At 40.3% G+C, this 16,891-nt stretch overlaps 2 protein-coding genes and 1 long non-coding RNA gene across 5 annotated transcripts in view; 1 reads left to right on the forward strand and 2 right to left on the reverse strand.

Annotated features, from left to right (window-relative positions):
• rfxap (regulatory factor X-associated protein) lies at positions 1-2,942 on the reverse strand. 2 transcript variants are annotated; one of them, XM_064352709.1, is made up of 3 exons: positions 1,952-2,942; positions 1,252-1,362; positions 1-878 (listed from the first exon to the last, which is right to left on the reverse strand). In XM_064352709.1, exons 1-3 carry the CDS (start codon positions 2,393-2,395, stop codon positions 783-785), a joined length of 651 nt encoding a protein of 216 aa, XP_064208779.1. In that variant the 5' UTR covers positions 2,396-2,942; the 3' UTR covers positions 1-782. The 2 variants fall into 2 exon arrangements, with proteins under 2 accessions (XP_064208779.1, XP_064208778.1); XM_064352708.1 differs by having other exon boundaries at positions 1,252-1,365; positions 1,952-2,941.
• LOC135264067 (uncharacterized) overlaps positions 2,187-16,891 on the forward strand; it is a 27,252-nt gene continuing 12,547 nt past the window's right edge. Inside the window, exon 1 of the long non-coding RNA XR_010332589.1 lies at positions 2,187-2,324. This is a non-coding gene — a long non-coding RNA (uncharacterized LOC135264067). The remainder of the gene's footprint in view (positions 2,325-16,891) is intronic.
• Positions 14,260-16,891, reverse strand: part of LOC135264061 (serine-rich and transmembrane domain-containing protein 1) — a 7,955-nt gene continuing 5,323 nt past the window's right edge. The window contains exon 2 of one of the 2 annotated variants that reach the window (XM_064352692.1): positions 14,260-16,053. In XM_064352692.1, coding sequence (XP_064208762.1) covers positions 15,603-15,944 — 342 coding nt within the window. In that variant the 5' untranslated portion in view covers positions 15,945-16,053 and the 3' untranslated portion in view covers positions 14,260-15,602. Of the gene's footprint in view, positions 16,057-16,891 lie in introns of both variants that reach the window. The other variant, XM_064352689.1, reaches the window with a different exon arrangement.

A 16,891-nucleotide genomic window follows, 5' to 3' on the forward strand; every position in this document is an offset into this window, starting at 1 on the left:
TAATTCCACACTTAATTCATTTTATTCTGTACAATCAAATTACGACAATACCGACGAGTCATGCAATACAGTATGGCATAATTACATCACACGTTAAAACACACATACACACAAAAAACTATTAAGGAGACCAATGCCATCTTAGGACAATTTCTTTATCCAAAAACCTGATCAATTGGAAGGTCAAGAGAATTGGCCACCGTTTTTTGTCATTGGGACAACCATTAACTGCGCAATTTTTCTCTCTCGATTCAGGGTCTGGCATAAAAAAACCTGAACACGTAATTTACAAAAGAATATGCAAGTTGATATAAATATATTCAATTTATAAATACACATTTGAGAAATAATTTAAAAATCAGTATGCTCATATGCAAAACAAGATCGATTTTGTAACGTGCGGTTCTTAGTGCAATTTAAAAGCAGTTTAGTGACCGTGACGCTTCCTTTGCTGATCAAATTGATAATAAACCGAATCTGCACCGCTCTGCCACGTATGTTTTTTGGGATATCGGATGTTTTATAATTGTTCTACGGGCCGTTTATCGAAAAATAAATCAAAAATCTTTATCGAATAGCACGCACTGTTTTCACAACAGTTGAGATTAGGCCACCGCTCCAAGGCGTAGCATAGGCACGTGGTCAGTGAAGCCCACGCGATGAACAGAAAAAAAACTGTCGACCGGCGTGGAGCTGTCCAAACTCGTCCGTCGTGACGTTTTCTAGTCGATATCTGGCTGCCAACGGAAACGAGCTGCGCTATCCTCCTCCAACAAACGGTTTCAGAAGTCCTGCTGCGTCTGGGCGCGAGCCTGAGACGTCAGAAGCCTCTGCTGCTCCTGCAGGAAGCTGATCACTTCCGGGCTCCTTAACAGCGACTGGGGACAAAAGGCAAAAAATCATAATCGCAGACTCACTCCATTTAGGCCGTCCTGGGAAACGAACGTATCCGAAATGCTAAACCTACTGAAACTGGTCTTTGCACCTCGTTTTTTCTTTTTTTTTCTTCATGGTTAATTTACAGTGTATGAATGACTAGGACAGCATTATTACACCATTATTTCTGTCAAATGAGGTCAAATACACCAACAAAAATATATATTGCAAAACAAAATGGCCATTATGCCACTTGGTCAGAAGTGGGATGTCTTGGACAAGAGGAATTACAGTGCATGAGGAAAAACGGGTGCATTTGTTTGTGCCCAAGACGGGTGATATTAATTAATCGAAGAGCGTGTTTAGGCTGCTCACAAGTCTCTTCTGGTTCAACACTTGTTCGATGAGAGATGGCCTTGCCGGACGGTCACCCACGGTACCCAGACGTTGCTTGGTGACTGAAACTGGTCTCTCCTCCGAGCTTTCCTGCTTTAACAGACACCAATTCATGTTAGAAGCCAAAAATATTATTTTCTGACAAGCATGCAACGCACCTCTTTGCCTTTACACCTAAGTGAAAACCATAACATGACCGGGTAAACAAGAGTACTAACGTTAATTAGCCATTCATAAAATAACATGTTAAAAAGTCCTGTCGAGTTCATGTTAATTCTTCAGGCTCTGAACAACATTGGTTTTCCTTCTAATCACTACGAAGTCACTTCCACTGAGCTCCATTGACAGTTCCATGCAAATGTAAGTATTTCTGCGGGGGTTGCAGTTGATTGAGTCACGTTTATATGGCTTTTGGGATCTACAATACCAGGGGCACATAGCGTTGATACGTCATCAATTATCTAGAATGTAATCTGCATTGTGAAACTAATTGAGGCCCTGCACATGAATGCAAATTATTAATAAAACGTGACTGAAGATAAACAGGTTCCATTAGCAACTCTTACGAGGATTTAGCCAATTGCACAACAAGTTGAACTAAATAAAACTTCCAAACCACGCCAAAATGCAGGATTTTAGACAGTGGCATCCCCAATAATCTCATTTTGTAAATCCTTACGTCTAATTTCCCGCTTGACATAGCCTGGTCACTTTTCTTTTTCTTGTATTTGTCTTTGTACATTTTATTACGGTGTTTCTTGCACATCCAAGGCTTCCTCTGCTTGGCCACCTGCGTGGTGGTCTCGCGGCACCCCTCGTAAGTGCAGGTCTTGGTCACGTTCTCGCTGTCCCCAAAGGCCTCCTCGTCGTTCAGTTCCTCTGCCTCTGGGCTGGCGGTGCTATCTCTGGGGTCGGTGTTGTCCAGGACGTCGCTCTCGTCGCCTGGATCTTCCATGTCAAAAGGGAAAACGGTGTCCGGTTCCTGAGGCGTGACCACATTCCGACTTTCCACAACCCCACTCTTGTCCACGAAGTACGTCTGCCCGTCTTTGGTGAGCAAAAGCGAAATGTTCGAATCTTTGTTTACTGGAGTTGTGCAAGTAGCATTGTCCTCTTCGCTCATTTTTGCGATTGAAAAAGGGGGTCTTAGCAAGACAGCTAAACCAGACAACACAGAGATCAAGAACAAAGAAGAAAGAAGTGCTGAATGTCAACAGCCAGTTCTCTACGACAGCCAGCTATCGTGCACACATCAGCTGGCTAGCTAGCTAGTTCCTTTTCGATACTGATTTAACTAACCAGCTAATCATTTATAGGCTTGCCGATTAATTCCATTAGAGGAGTGTTTATTAATCTGTATGTACACAAATTCGCCTTATCTGCGCATTTAAATCAATGCATTTTAAATATTGAGAAAGCCGGAGCTTACCGGAGTGTTAACCTAGCCAAAATAAGAAAGTAACTTCCGGTAACTACCAAAGTGGAAATTTCATAATAAAAGTTAGAAATTATGATTTGTTGTGAGTAATTGGTTTGTCGTGTTTAACCAAAAAAGGGCATCGGCACATAATCTTTCAGTTATAATATTTTTGGTATAGCCTCGAGCCGCTTGTTGCATCCTCTTCCTATTAGACAATCAAAACCAACAAGAAAGCTCTATGGTCCAGCCAGACGGTGCAATTTCTGATCACACCTTCTTAAGATTTGAGGAGCTGCCCTCTTCTGGTAGACAGTGGTAATTGCCACAAGGTGCGGCTTGCCGTCGTAGAGCCGATGCGTAATTGTCTTGGATTGGATCCGTCGATAGCCTACCGTCAATACTGACACAGTGTGATCAACAAGCAATGTGGATGTCAAATTTAAAACATCAACGCAATTTCACTGACTTCATTAGCTTCAAATTAGGTAAATAAATGCCAAATTGGAAAAACAATTTAAGAAAAATCAGTGTGGATAAGTAAGAGATTTGTTTTTTTAAGGAAAAGGTAAGTAAAACCATTCTTGTTGATCTTGTGAAACTAACGTCAGGTGAGTGCTTGTAGTATCACCATTCAGATTCACCTTTTCTCAGCTGGCCATTGTACCTTGACCAAATGCACTGGGCTGAAGATTCACAAAAATGTCCAAAATCTCACTCTGGTAGAGTCCATTGTAGCCTGGTAGAGTACTTTCATTGCTACTGATGCAATGGTAAATATTCTGAATCCAAATAAAATGTAAGACGGTATAGCAAATGGTAGATTGGAACCGTGTTGAAACTGACAAACCGAAAATTTTAAAGGGGATTAAACTCCCTCTCGTTTTCCCCGTTTTTTATCACCTCTTTGACATTCGCTCCTGTTCCGTTTTACCATTTTCACGCTGCGGGGACACGCGCTGTCAGAGAGCCGCGCTGCAGGACCCTCGGGCCGTGACAGGTGCCGCACTGCCGTATGCCCGTCTTCCGCCTCACACCTGCGCGCGCTTGGCTCGGTGCTCGCTTCTGATAGGCTGCCTGTAAGCGAGGTTCCCTCGCTTCCAATGCCAAGATTCTATTTTTATCTGTTAACGGATTTTGTTGTTTCATATTTTCAATCATCCGTTAGATTCATTGTAGTGGTACAATATTTGCCTTTTTACTTTTTGTTTTTGCTAGACATTTTTAATATAGTCATTTGTATATGCACATCTAGGTCAGTTGTAGCTATGTGTATACCATATAATAATAATAATAATAATAATAATAATAAATTAAAAGACAGTAAATTAGCCTATTGTGCTCAAGTGTTCTTTCAGTTGTATACAAACTAAATTGTTCATAAGGGTCCCCGCTCCTTTAGGCCGTTTTTACACAACTGCATGGGGAAAGGTTTTATTTAGCAAGCTTTGACAAAAGACCTTCAAAGCCTTTCAGTGTTTTTTTAATGTAAAAATATGCTAATTAAAAACAGAACTTGCAGTCTGAAGACTGTGGGATTGTAGTCATTCCATAAAGTAATAAACGCGGTAAAAAAAAATTAATTTTTAAACCCATCCAGTGTCCATAGTGATGAGTGTGTATTCTTGATGTGTTGCATGTATACGCATTTGAGTGCACTGGTGGTCAAAATGTACCAATCTGACATCTAAAATATGCATTGACTGGTGCTTTTCCTTTGCATCTAGCTGCTTTTCAAAGTATTCCAGGAACGCTGGGATGGCCTTGTGAATGGATACACAAGTACAGTGCACTTTTATCATTGTGTTTAAGAGGCTGTAGCTGTTTCAGGTTGTTCAATAGAGTTTTGTTTTTATGAAGCTATAATTGCTTATTTGTTTTTGGCATTATGTAAGAATGGCGGGTCAAGTAAGTACTGTTTTGAAGTGGACATCATCCAACTAAATTTCCCTCATTTGCAAATCAACTGTTGCTTTTAAGTTATCCTGCTGTGGTTCATGATGCAACGTACCGAGCTTACCTGTGGAGACTCAGTTGCCTTCCCGTTTGAGTCCAGCTCCGTGACATTTCTCTTTCCCCCGTCTATTTGCCAAGTTCGGCACACAATTCTCTATGCTTCTATACGGGGCCAAGAATAAAGGGAACCGAATTCCCCAAACGAACCCCGTTTAATTTCGAGAGCGCGCTATGCGCAGTTCCCTCAGGATGGCATCTTTATTGCGTTCTCTCTGACGGGGGTTCAGGTGGCCGGGGGGGTCGTTGACGGGAAATGAGATGGAGTTTTTGAAATCTCATCAAACGCTTCATTAATTTAGACGCCGGTCTCGCCGAATAACCCTGAAAATGATCCGCGCTGGTTTACAGAGCCAGGTAAACACTGTAATGAAATGTTGCAGAGCATTAGACCCCCCCCCCCCCCCAATGGACGGGTGGACAATGGATTCTGATTTATCATAGGCCCCTGGAGGAAAGTCGGAGAGCAACCTTAAAGCATCTTCCACAGCCTTGTACAAAAAAGTGTCATTTTGCATGGACAGAAAAGCCGCATTTTTATTTATTTTGTTTGTTTGTTTTAAGTGCCTGTGGATTAATCAATTTTAAATGGCTTTTGTATTATTGTATTCATTATATTAACCTTGCTTTTTCATCAATTTTAAATGGGTTTTCTGAAGTTTTCCAAGCTACCAATGGCTTCAATTAGGGTTAAGGGCCCAAATTAGGGTTAGGGTTAGGAAAACGGTAAGTCTGAGGGTAAAAGCAAGTTCATGGCTGTGTTCAGCAGCTTGAAGAATGGTTAGGACACAGGTTTGTTAATGATTTTGAATGAGTCAAATATTTTCTACTGTAGCATGGGTACCTGAGGCCATTAAAAAATTAGCAATATATTAATATTTTTTTCAAGGAAAATTTTTTTTAAAAGACCTTAAACATTATTTTGCTTTTGTATTATTTTATTCATGATATTAACCTTGATTTTTCATCAATTTTAAATGGGTTTTCGGAAATTTTCCAAGCTACCAATGGCTTCAATTAGGGTTAAGGGCCCAAATTAGGGTTAGGGTTAGGAAAACGGTAAGTCTGAGGGTAAAAGCAAGTTCACAGCTGTGTTCAGCAGCTTGAAGAATGGTTAGGACACAGGTTTGTTAATGATTTTGAATGAGTCAAATATTTTCTACTGTAGCATGGGTACCTATGGCCATTGAAACAATAGCAATATATTAATATTTTTTCAAGGAAAAAATCTTTTTAAAAGACCTGAAATATATCATTTTGCATTTGTATTATTGTATTCGTGATATTTAACTTGATTTTTAATCAATTTTGAATGGGTTTTCTGAAGTTTTCCAAGCTACCAATGGCTTCAATTAGGGTTAAGGGCCAAAACTAGGGTTAGGGTTAGGATTAGGGTTAGGAAAATGGTAAGTCTGAGGGTAAAGGCAAGTTCATGGCTGTGTTCAGCAGCTTGAAGAATGGTTAGGACACAGGTTTGTTAATGATTTTGAATGAGTCAAATATTTTCTACTTTAGCATGGGTACCTATGGCCATTAAAAAATTAGCAATATATTAATATTTTTTCAAGGAAATTTTTTTTTTTAAAGACCTTAAACATTATTTTTCTTTTGTATTATTGTATTCATTATATTAACCTTGCTTTTTCATCAATTTTAAATGGGTTTTCTGAAGTTTTCCAAGCTACCAATGGCTTCAATTAGGGTTAAGGGCCCAAATTAGGGTTAGGGTTAGGAAAACGGTAAGTCTGAGGGTAAAAGCGAGTTCACAGCTGTGTTCAGCAGCTTGAAGAATGGTTAGGACACAGGTTTGTTAATGATTTTGAATGAGTCAAATATTTTCTACTGTAGCATGGGTACCTATGGCCATTGAAACAATAGCAATATATTAATATTTTTTCAAGGAAAAAGTCTTTTTAAAAGACCTGAAACATTATTTTGCTTTTGTATTATTGTATTCATTATATTAACCTTGCTTTTTCATCAATTTTAAATGGGTTTTCTGAAGTTTTCCAAGCTACCAATGGCTTCAATTAGGGTTAAGGGCCCAAATTAGGGTTAGGGTTAGGAAAACGGTAAGTCTGAGGGTAAAAGCAAGTTCACAGCTGTGTTCAGCAGCTTGAAGAATGGTTAGGACACAGGTTTGTTAATGATTTTGAATGAGTCAAATATTTTCTACTGTAGCATGGGTACCTATGGCCATTGAAACAATAGCAATATATTAATATTTTTTCAAGGAAAAAATCTTTTTAAAAGACCTGAAATATATCATTTTTCATTTGTATTATTGTATTCGTGATATTTACCTTGATTTTTAATCAATTTTGAATGGGTTTTCTGAAGTTTTCCAAGCTACCAATGGCTTCAATTAGGGTTAAGGGCCAAAACTACGGTTCGGATTAGGGTTAAGAAAACGGTAAGTCTGAGGGTAAAAGCAAGTTCACAGCTGTGTTCAGCAGCTTGAAGAATGGTTAGGACACAGGTTTGTTAATGATTTTGAATGAGTCAAATATTTTCTATTTTAGCATGGGTACCTATGGCCATTAAAAAATTAGCAATATATTAATATTTTTTCAAGGAAAATTTTTTTTAAAAGACCTTAAACATTATTTTGCTTTTGTATTATTGTATTCATGATATTAACCTTGCTTTTTCATCAATTTTAAATGGGTTTTCCGAAGTTTTCCAAGTACCAATGGCTTCAATTAGGGTTAAGGGCCCAAATTAGGGTTAGGGTTAGGAAAACGGTAAGTCTGAGGGTAAAAGCAGTTCACAGCTGTGTCAGCAGCTTGAAGAATGGTTAGGACACAGGTTTTTAATGATTTTGAATGAGTCAAATATTTTCTACTGTAGCATGGGTACCTATGGCCATTGAAAAATAGCAATATATTAATATTTTTTCAAGGAAAAAGTTTTTTAAAGACCTGAAACATTATTTTGCTTTGTATATTGTATTTTTTTTTTTTTTTTTTTTTTTTTTTTTTTTTTTTTTTTTTTTTTTTTTTTTTTTTTTTTTTTTTTTTTTTTTTTTTTTTTTTTTTTTTTTTTTTTTTTTTTTTTTTTTTTTTTTTTTAAAAAAAAAAAAAAAAAAAAAAAAAAAAAAAAAAAAAAAAAAAAAAAAAAAAAAAAAAAAAAAAAAAAAAAAAAAAAAAAAAAAAAAAAAAAAAAAAAAAAAAAAAAAACTTGAAGAATGGTTAGGACACAGGTTTGTTAATGATTTTGAATGAGTCAAATATTTTCTACTGTAGCATGGGTACCTATGGCCATTGAAACAATAGCAATATATTAATATTTTTTCAAGGAAAATTTTTTTTAAAAGACCTTAAACATTATTTTGCTTTTGTATTATTGTATTCATGATATTAACCTTGCTTTTTCATCAATTTTAAATGGGTTTTCCGAAGTTTTCCAAGCTACCAATGGCTTCAATTAGGGTTAAGGGCCCAAATTAGGGTTAGGGTTAGGAAAACGGTAAGTCTGAGGGTAAAAGCAAGTTCACAGCTGTGTTCAGCAGCTTGAAGAATGGTTAGGACACAGGTTTGTTAATGATTTTGAATGAGTCAAATATTTTCTACTTTAGCATGGGTACCTATGGCCATTAAAAAATTAGCAATATATTAATATTTTTTCAAGGAAAATGTTTTTTAAAAGACCTTAAACATTATTTTTCTTTTGTATTATTGTATTCATTATATTAACCTTGCTTTTTCATCAATTTTAAATGGGTTTTCTGAAGTTTTCCAAGCTACCAATGGCTTCAATTAGGGTTAAGGGCCCAAATTAGGGTTAGGGTTAGGAAAACGGTAAGTCTGAGGGTAAAAGCGAGTTCACAGCTGTGTTCAGCAGCTTGAAGAATGGTTAGGACACAGGTTTGTTAATGATTTTGAATGAGTCAAATATTTTCTACTGTAGCATGGGTACCTATGGCCATTGAAACAATAGCAATATATTAATATTTTTTCAAGGAAAATGTTTTTTAAAAGACCTTAAACATTATTTTTCTTTTGTATTATTGTATTCATTATATTAACCTTGCTTTTTCATCAATTTTAAATGGGTTTTCTGAAGTTTTCCAAGCTACCAATGGCTTCAATTAGGGTTAAGGGCCCAAATTAGGGTTATGGTTAGGAAAACGGTAAGTCTGAGGGTAAAAGCGAGTTCACAGCTGTGTTCAGCAGCTTGAAGAATGGTTAGGACACAGGTTTGTTAATGATTTTGAATGAGTCAAATATTTTCTACTTAGCATGGGTACCTATGGCCATTAAAAATAGCAATATATTAATATTTTTCAAGGAAAATGTTTTTAAAAGACCTTAAACATTATTTTCTTTGTATTATTGTATTCATTGTTCATATATTAACCTTGCTTTTTCATCAATTTTAAATGGGTTTTCTGAAGTTTTCCAAGCTACCAATGGCTTCAATTAGGGTTAAGGGCCCAAATTAGGGTTAGGGTTAGGAAAACGGTAAGTCTGAGGGTAAAAGCGAGTTCACAGCTGTGTTCAGCAGCTTGAAGAATGGTTAGGACACAGGTTTGTTAATGATTTTGAATGAGTCAAATATTTTCTACTGTAGCATGGGTACCTATGGCCATTGAAACAATAGCAATATATAATATTTTTCAAGGAAAAATCTTTTTAAAAGACCTGAAACATTATTTTGCTTTTGTATTATTGTATTCATTATATTAACCTTGCTTTTACATCAATTTTAAATGGGTTTCTGAAGTTTTCCAAGCTACCAATGGCTTCAATTAGGGTTAAGGGCCCAAATTAGGGTTAGGGTTAGGAAAACGGTAAGTCTGAGGGTAAAAGCAAGTTCACAGCTGTGTTCAGCAGCTTGAAGAATGGTTAGGACACAGGTTTGTTAATGATTTTGAATGAGTCAAATATTTTCTACTTTAGCATGGGTACCTATGGCCATTAAAAAATTAGCAATATATTAATATTTTTTCAAGGAAAATATTTTTTAAAAGACCTTAAACATTATTTTGCTTTTGTATTATTGTATTCATGATATTAACCTTGCTTTTTCATCAATTTTAAATGGGTTTTCCGAAGTTTTCCAAGCTACCAATGGCTTCAATTAGGGTTAAGGGCCCAAATTAGGGTTAGGGTTAGGAAAACGGTAAGTCTGAGGGTAATGGCAAGTTCACAGCTGTGTTCAGCAGCTTGAAGAATGGTTAGGACACAGGTTTGTTAATGATTTTGAATGAGTCAAATATTTTCTACTGTAGCATGGGTACCTATGGCCATTGAAACAATAGCAATATATTAATATTTTTGCAGGAAAATGTTTTTTAAAAGACCTTAAACATTATTTTGCTTTGTATTATTGTATTCTGTATATTAAACCTTGTTTTTCATCAATTTTAAATGGGTTTTCTGAAGTTTTCCAAGCTACCAATGGCTTCAATTAGGGTTAAGGGCCCAAATTAGGGTTAGGGTTAGGAAAACGGTAAGTCTGAGGGTAAAAGCAAGTTCACAGCTGTGTTCAGCAGCTTGAAGAATGGTTAGGACACAGGTTTGTTAATGATTTTGAATGAGTCAAATTTTCTACTTGAGCTGGGTACCTATGGCCATTGAAACAATAGCAATATATTAATATTTTTTCAAGGAAAATTTTTTTTAAAAGACCTTAAACATTATTTTGCTTTTGTATTATTGTATTCATGATATTAACCTTGCTTTTTCATCAATTTTAAATGGGTTTTCCGAAGTTTTCCAAGCTACCAATGGCTTCAATTAGGGTTAAGGGCCCAAATTAGGGTTAGGGTTAGGAAAACGGTAAGTCTGAGGGTAAAAGCAAGTTCACAGCTGTGTTCAGCAGCTTGAAGAATGGTTAGGACACAGGTTTGTTAATGATTTTGAATGAGTCAAATATTTTCTACTGTAGCATGGGTACCTATGGCCATTGAAACAATAGCAATATATTAATATTTTTTCAAGGAAAAAGTCTTTTTAAAAGACCTGAAACATTATTTTGCTTTTGTATTATTGTATTCATTATATTAACCTTGCTTTTTCATCAATTTTAAATGGGTTTTCTGAAGTTTTCCAAGCTACCAATGGCTTCAATTAGGGTTAAGGGCCCAAATTAGGGTTAGGGTTAGGAAAACGGTAAGTCTGAGGGTAAAGGCAAGTTCACAGCTGTGTTCAGCAGCTTGAAGAATGGTTAGGACACAGGTTTGTTAATGATTTTGAACGAGCGAAATATTTTCTACAGTAGCTTGGCTACCTAATGACATGTGCAATATATTCATATTTATTCAAGCAATAAAAATGTTTTTAAAAGACCTGAAACATATTATTTTTCATTTGTATTATTTTATTCTTGATATTTACCTGGTTTATTAAGTTCAACCTGCCATTGCAAATTGGACCGTAATTCTGAATTATTCCCATATCCTGTGCGAGAAATTATGCCTTCTTTCGTGGACGTGCGTGTTAAGCACACATCCATTTGCAATTTAATCATTTCTCAGATGTTTTTTTTCATGTATAAATATATTTTGCCCCAGGCCTGACAATTCATAGCTGCAGCCATAACGCAAAAACTGTTTTTCGATATTAACACATCCTGTTTGAGTGTGTGGCTATCATTCAGCAGAAGCTGGGCTGGATGGATTTTAAATCGAGGTTGTCGGATGGGGACAGCTGTTCTCCCGGTTGACCTGAAATATGGATTGCTTAGATGTGATGCCACTGTGCTGTTAAATATTCCCTACCCGTCATAATTACTTTCTCGAATGGCAAATATCAGATGGAAAAATGGGCTCAGAGAACGACCTTTATCAAAATTTAAATACTTTTTTTTTTTTTGCCCTTTTACAGGGATTCATTTTCGCGCCCTCAGCGCCAAGTGACAGTATGTCCCGTAGTTCTCCGGTCACGGTGACAAAACCGCATTTTAAATTAAGGTTTCTCGGCGGTGCACGATGCGTACACATTTAAATGTGCGCAAAACTAGGTAGAGTTGTTATCGGTAATTATGCACCTTCGACCTCTATTCCTTTTCACAGTGGTATTCAATCCGACAGGGGAAATTGGTCTGAGTCATTAATATATATATATCAGCGAAGTCAAGCGCAACTCGGCACCAGGTCGTGCAGAAGCCAGGCGTTTAGCAAAGACACGCCAGGATAAGAAAGCGAATCTATTAAACACGATGCTATTATGGATGGGTTTTTTTTTTTTTTAAGTTTCCTTTCTGTCAGAAAGAGAGTGTTCGTTCTCGATAATTCCCCCCAGATAATTTGGCAGGCGAGGCGCCGAAAGTCCGACGAAGATTTTCCAGACTCACCACGTGCTCTGGCGTTTTTGAAGCAGCCATTCGAATTTTCTGCATCTTGTAAATATTCATGGAGTTTGGTCGAACAGAATACTGCGGCAATGGATGTTCCCTACGGGTAACGACCTAGAATCACCCCCAGAAGCACGACGTGAACAACTGTGACCTTTAATGCCGAATTCTGGGATTATGATTAGGCATTCTGAGCACCGTAGTGCGACAGTTTTATAAACCTGTTCAAAAGCCTAGTTTGTCTGACACTGGTGTTTTCAGTCGAAGCACGTTTGGTGGCCTATATTAACGCAGACCTATTCTACCGCAACCTTTATTTCCAACGTCAAAATGATAGCTCCTGTAATTAATGGGGGAGATGTGCTGAGAATTTGATAGTGGGGGATCTCGTAAGGGGCTTCCGTAATCTGTGACTGTAAAGTCATTTTATGATTCTATCTGAAAATGTAAAAAAAAAGGCCATTTTAAATGATTTATCCACTACCGAGGATGGAAAAAAGGAAACTGAACTTTTGAATTTTTCCCCGTTCATTCCTACTTCCCCTGCATACTGAAAGTCCTCATTTGCCTCTGACATCTGACTCGGCTGGAACACTGAAGAGTTTAATATGTTAGCTGAAGTTAGTTACTCCAGGTGAAGTTTTAAGTTAAATAAAATATTAATCAGTCCTGGGTCTTTTGGATGTTTATGGTCTTCTTTCAATCTGTAGCCAGATTAAGCCTTGGGAACAAAATGGTGGACTCCTTATCCGATCGATGACTTAAATGAATCGAACACACTACACACTGACAACCTGCAGATTTTGCAGCCCTATTGCAGTTGCTATGTAAAAAAGTTGTGTAAATCGCTCTGGATAAGAGCATCTGCTAAATGCCTGTAGTGTAATGTAATGCAATGCAGCCCTGTGTAGAGAGTATCCAGCACTCGCTACTACCTGACCAAGCTGGTGGTATTGTATTACGTTGGAATTGCGTGAAGTTACGCACATCGACAAGGGAGCGAGACTTCTACGGTGTAGTTGGAGTTGAAGTACAGCGTGTGTACTAGAATTCCCTTGTTAATCGTTTACCGGCATCAGACATCAAACAACCTTTAGATCCATGGTGGATCCTCGTCAGGTCAGTCTGGGTTTGATACCGATGAAAGATTTATATAAAGGTCTGCAGTACGGACTGTACTTCGACTTGTGTTACATCACCTTGCCGGCATTTGGCAGAAACACTCTTCATCCCGAGCGTTTCCCTCGTCAACGAGAAGACAAGTGCATAAATCAGGCTAAGAGAGCAACGGTAACCCTAGAGGCGAGAGTCAAATGGAGACCGTAAACGTGAAACCCCAGGATCGAACGTGAACTAGTTAAGCCTGCCAGGGAGAATACGAGAGGTCATATATATGTGTGCAAGATGTATATCTAAATGCAAGATACTCCACTGTAATGTTAAGCGTTTTGGCCTGCTGGTGGAGGCTGGGAGCTCGCATTGCTGCTGAGTTTGGCTGTAGCTAACGGCTGTGCACGATGGGCCTTGTTCCTTGTGTGTGGTCCCGTCTGCCAGCCCTCTGTCTCAGTTTACGGTTGTCTTTCAACCACCTGAGCTAGATTTAACATATGAGTCAGAAGCTTATGGGCATGGACAATGGGAAAAAAATATAATACATAAGTTTAACCTTTCCTATAGTCCCAGCAGCTCCCTATAATGTAGCTCAGGGTTGTCCAGGCTTATCCAAAAAGGCCCGATATGGGTGCAGGTTTTTTGTTTTAGTCCAGCACTGTGACACGTCATTCAAGTAATTAACTAATCATAGTCTTCAGCCAAGACATTGATAAGTAGAATCCGGTTCTGGGCTAGAACAAAAACCTGCACCCACACCAGCCGTTTTTTTGGACAGAATTGCGCACCTCTGCTACAGCTCGTAAGCTTGATGATGTGATGGGTGTCTTTCAAGCTTGTGGGAGTTTCTACAATCAGTAGAAAAAAAGAAAAAAAAAAAGGATGGTGCGGACTGTCCTGAAATAGCATCATGGATTCAGCCCCCCTGGTCTCCGTGTATCTTTGAAAGTATCTTTGATAATGTCGTCTTTTTTTGGCGGGTTTTGTAAGTGTGGCCTGGTTTTGGAGCTGTTGCTTTGATGTGCTCACGCGGCGGAGCAGCCGTCACTTTTAACTGCGTGGGATCGCCGCGGGAAACCGTTGCCCTCGACGACGGCCCGGCTTTCAGAGGGGAAACGGGAGGGGAAAGAAAGATACGGCGGAAATGGCGTTGTTTACTCGTTTATTTCAACATTGTGCCAACGCTGAGTTCTGTACATTCTTTTTGTTGTTGCTGGGATACGCCCGCACCAAATGCGTCCCCTAACATTGTGCTGCACTGTGGGTCGAAGCAGCCGGCGAATGGGGAGGTGTCAGGCTTCCCAGCATCCTCCACAAATATGAAGCAACCCGCCGGCCTCCTCACCCTGCCCCCCCCCCTTGCCCAGGGCCACACCTCCTCACCCTGGGCCCTGTCTCCTTGCCCAGGGCCACACCTCCTCACCCTGCCCCCCCCCCCCTTGCCCAGGGCCACACCTCCTCACCCTGGGCCCCGTCTCCTTGCCCAGGGCCACACCTCCTCACCCTGGCTCCCCCCCCTCTCCTTGCTCAAGGCCCCGCCTTCCAGCCCAGGGCCCCACTTTTCTTGCCTTCCTTTGACAGCAGAGGAATCAGAGGGTGCCAAAGTTTTGGAGGGGCCCCCAAATTTTTATTTTGCCTAGGGACGGCTCTGCTGGTGCTGGTAGAATGTTGCCATGCCGATTTTTGCGGAATGCTGACGGACGGCGGGGGCTGGTGGCGGTCCGAAATGTGCCGGTTCGTGGGGTTGAGAAGGCGTGCGATCGGTGGGGGGGGGGGGCGTGGGGGCAGCAAAGATGAAGAATCCAAGCCTGTTGTGTTCTTCCCTGGCGCTAACACCGCCGCGATGCTACGGCCAGAGGTTCGAGCGGCACGCCGAGCGGCACGGCTCCGCCCCCAAACGTCCCCGCGCCTCCAGAGAGAGTGCGGTCGGCGGCGCTAACGTGCTAATGAACTTCCCGCCAGCCTTCAGCGGGGCTCTTATGAGGCATGCACATCGCCCGGCGCTCACCGTGCTACAGCGGAATGAGCCCGTTAGCCTTTATCAGATGGGCTTAGAACCATTACAGACTGCGGCCCTGCCCTTTACTCATTCTGTTCCGTGTGTGTGTGTGTGTGTGTGTGTGTGTGTGTGTGTGTGTGTGTGTGGGTGGGTGAGTGAGAGGGAGAGAGAGAAGGAGGGAGAGAGCAAATGAGGAGGAGAAAATGAGAATGAAAGGGAGGAAGAGAGATAAAGCATTTTTATGTGTCCGTGGGAGCGTGTTTATGCATATTATAGACCGAGCATGTGTCCGCATATTGCTTGTGCGTGTCGATGTGTTGTATTTATTTACATTATATTATAAGGTTTGTGAGTGTGTGTCTGCCTCTGTAGCCCTGGTATTTCATGAAATAAACATGCGCATATTTAATTATATTAGTGTGAGTGTGAGAAGGAGGGAGAGAGGGAATCACACACACACACACACACACAGTTTGTCAGGTTCCGGGCGACTTAGGAGGACAAAGAGGACACGGTGGACCTCTGTGAGGACAGGCTGCAGATCTCCATGTTTGTGAAGGAGCTCCCGCCCTCGCTGGTGCACTCTGGGTACGCGGAGCTGGAGGAGATGATGTTCTTCAGCCTGTGCAGGGCGATGACGAGCAGCGTGAGGAGGAAGGCCAGCAGGCTGAGGAAGATGGAGACGTAGACGTAGACGTTCTCGGGGCGCTCGGACGAGGCGTCCGCGGCGGCGGCGGCGGAGACGGCGGAGGTGGGGGGGGCGACCCGGAGGAAGGTCCCGTTCTGCGGCACAGAGCCGTTCCAGGCCTCTGCCGGGACGTCCATCCCGCTCATCCCGACGGTCCCGGTCCGGAGCGGCTCAGCTCGATTCCATGTGGAACCCGGGAGAACCCGCGTCGCCGCGGTGCTGCGATGCTTTCCTTACGGAGAGTTCGCCGACGCTCTGCTTGAGAGAGAGAGAGAAAAAAAACGCAAGAATAACTTCTCATTATCGAATGCAGTTCAACCGTAATAGAAGACAACAGAATGGACCCGATCCACATTTGTCATTATCTTTTAACTCAACATTTGAATGCAGCCGGTAATTGTTTTTCTTCACAAACGAACAATTCAGCAATCACGACTTGCCAAAGTCATTATGATGAAAGAAAAAATAAAGCTTGCACTTATTTTTTGGCAAAGTTAAAGGCTAATATTGAGTGATATACAATCCAATTTCTGCACAGTCATGATCCAGGGTTAAAACTAGGTACCAGCAATTTTTCTTCAACGCTAGGGTGACCATATATTTGACTTTTAAAAAAGAGGACCAGGCTGGGCAGGCATTTTACAAGCATAATAGCTATTTGTTTGTTTATATGCGGTCTATTGAATGAGCAAAACCAAACCAGACAGTTTTAGGAATTTGTGAAATCCTGCCTTGATAGATATTTTCAGTCACTAACAGAAGAAATGTCTGGGAAAAAGAGGGCGTCTGGTCAGCCAATTTACTGCTGAATGTTCAGTGTAGAGTCAGCTTTGATAGTCCCTTTAACTCTTATCGCGTGAATGTGGTCTGTGTTGGACTCATACAAACTCATACCGAGTTGACTCGGTACAGTTTTTTTTTTTTTCAGCGTAAAAATAGTCTAGAAAGGTAATATAAAATATGGCGACAGATACCTGCCCCACCCCTCCCTGCCCCCTTCCTTCTGTAAGATGGGGAAAAGCCCCAGGGCCCGATGTGACCTTGAGTGCTGAGGACAGACTGTCACGTGTGTATGGGCCCTGGCGCCGGGGGG

The sequence above is a fragment of the Anguilla rostrata genome, chromosome 9, assembly GCF_018555375.3.
Source record: "Anguilla rostrata isolate EN2019 chromosome 9, ASM1855537v3, whole genome shotgun sequence".
Taxonomy (NCBI): Eukaryota; Metazoa; Chordata; class Actinopteri; order Anguilliformes; family Anguillidae; genus Anguilla; species Anguilla rostrata.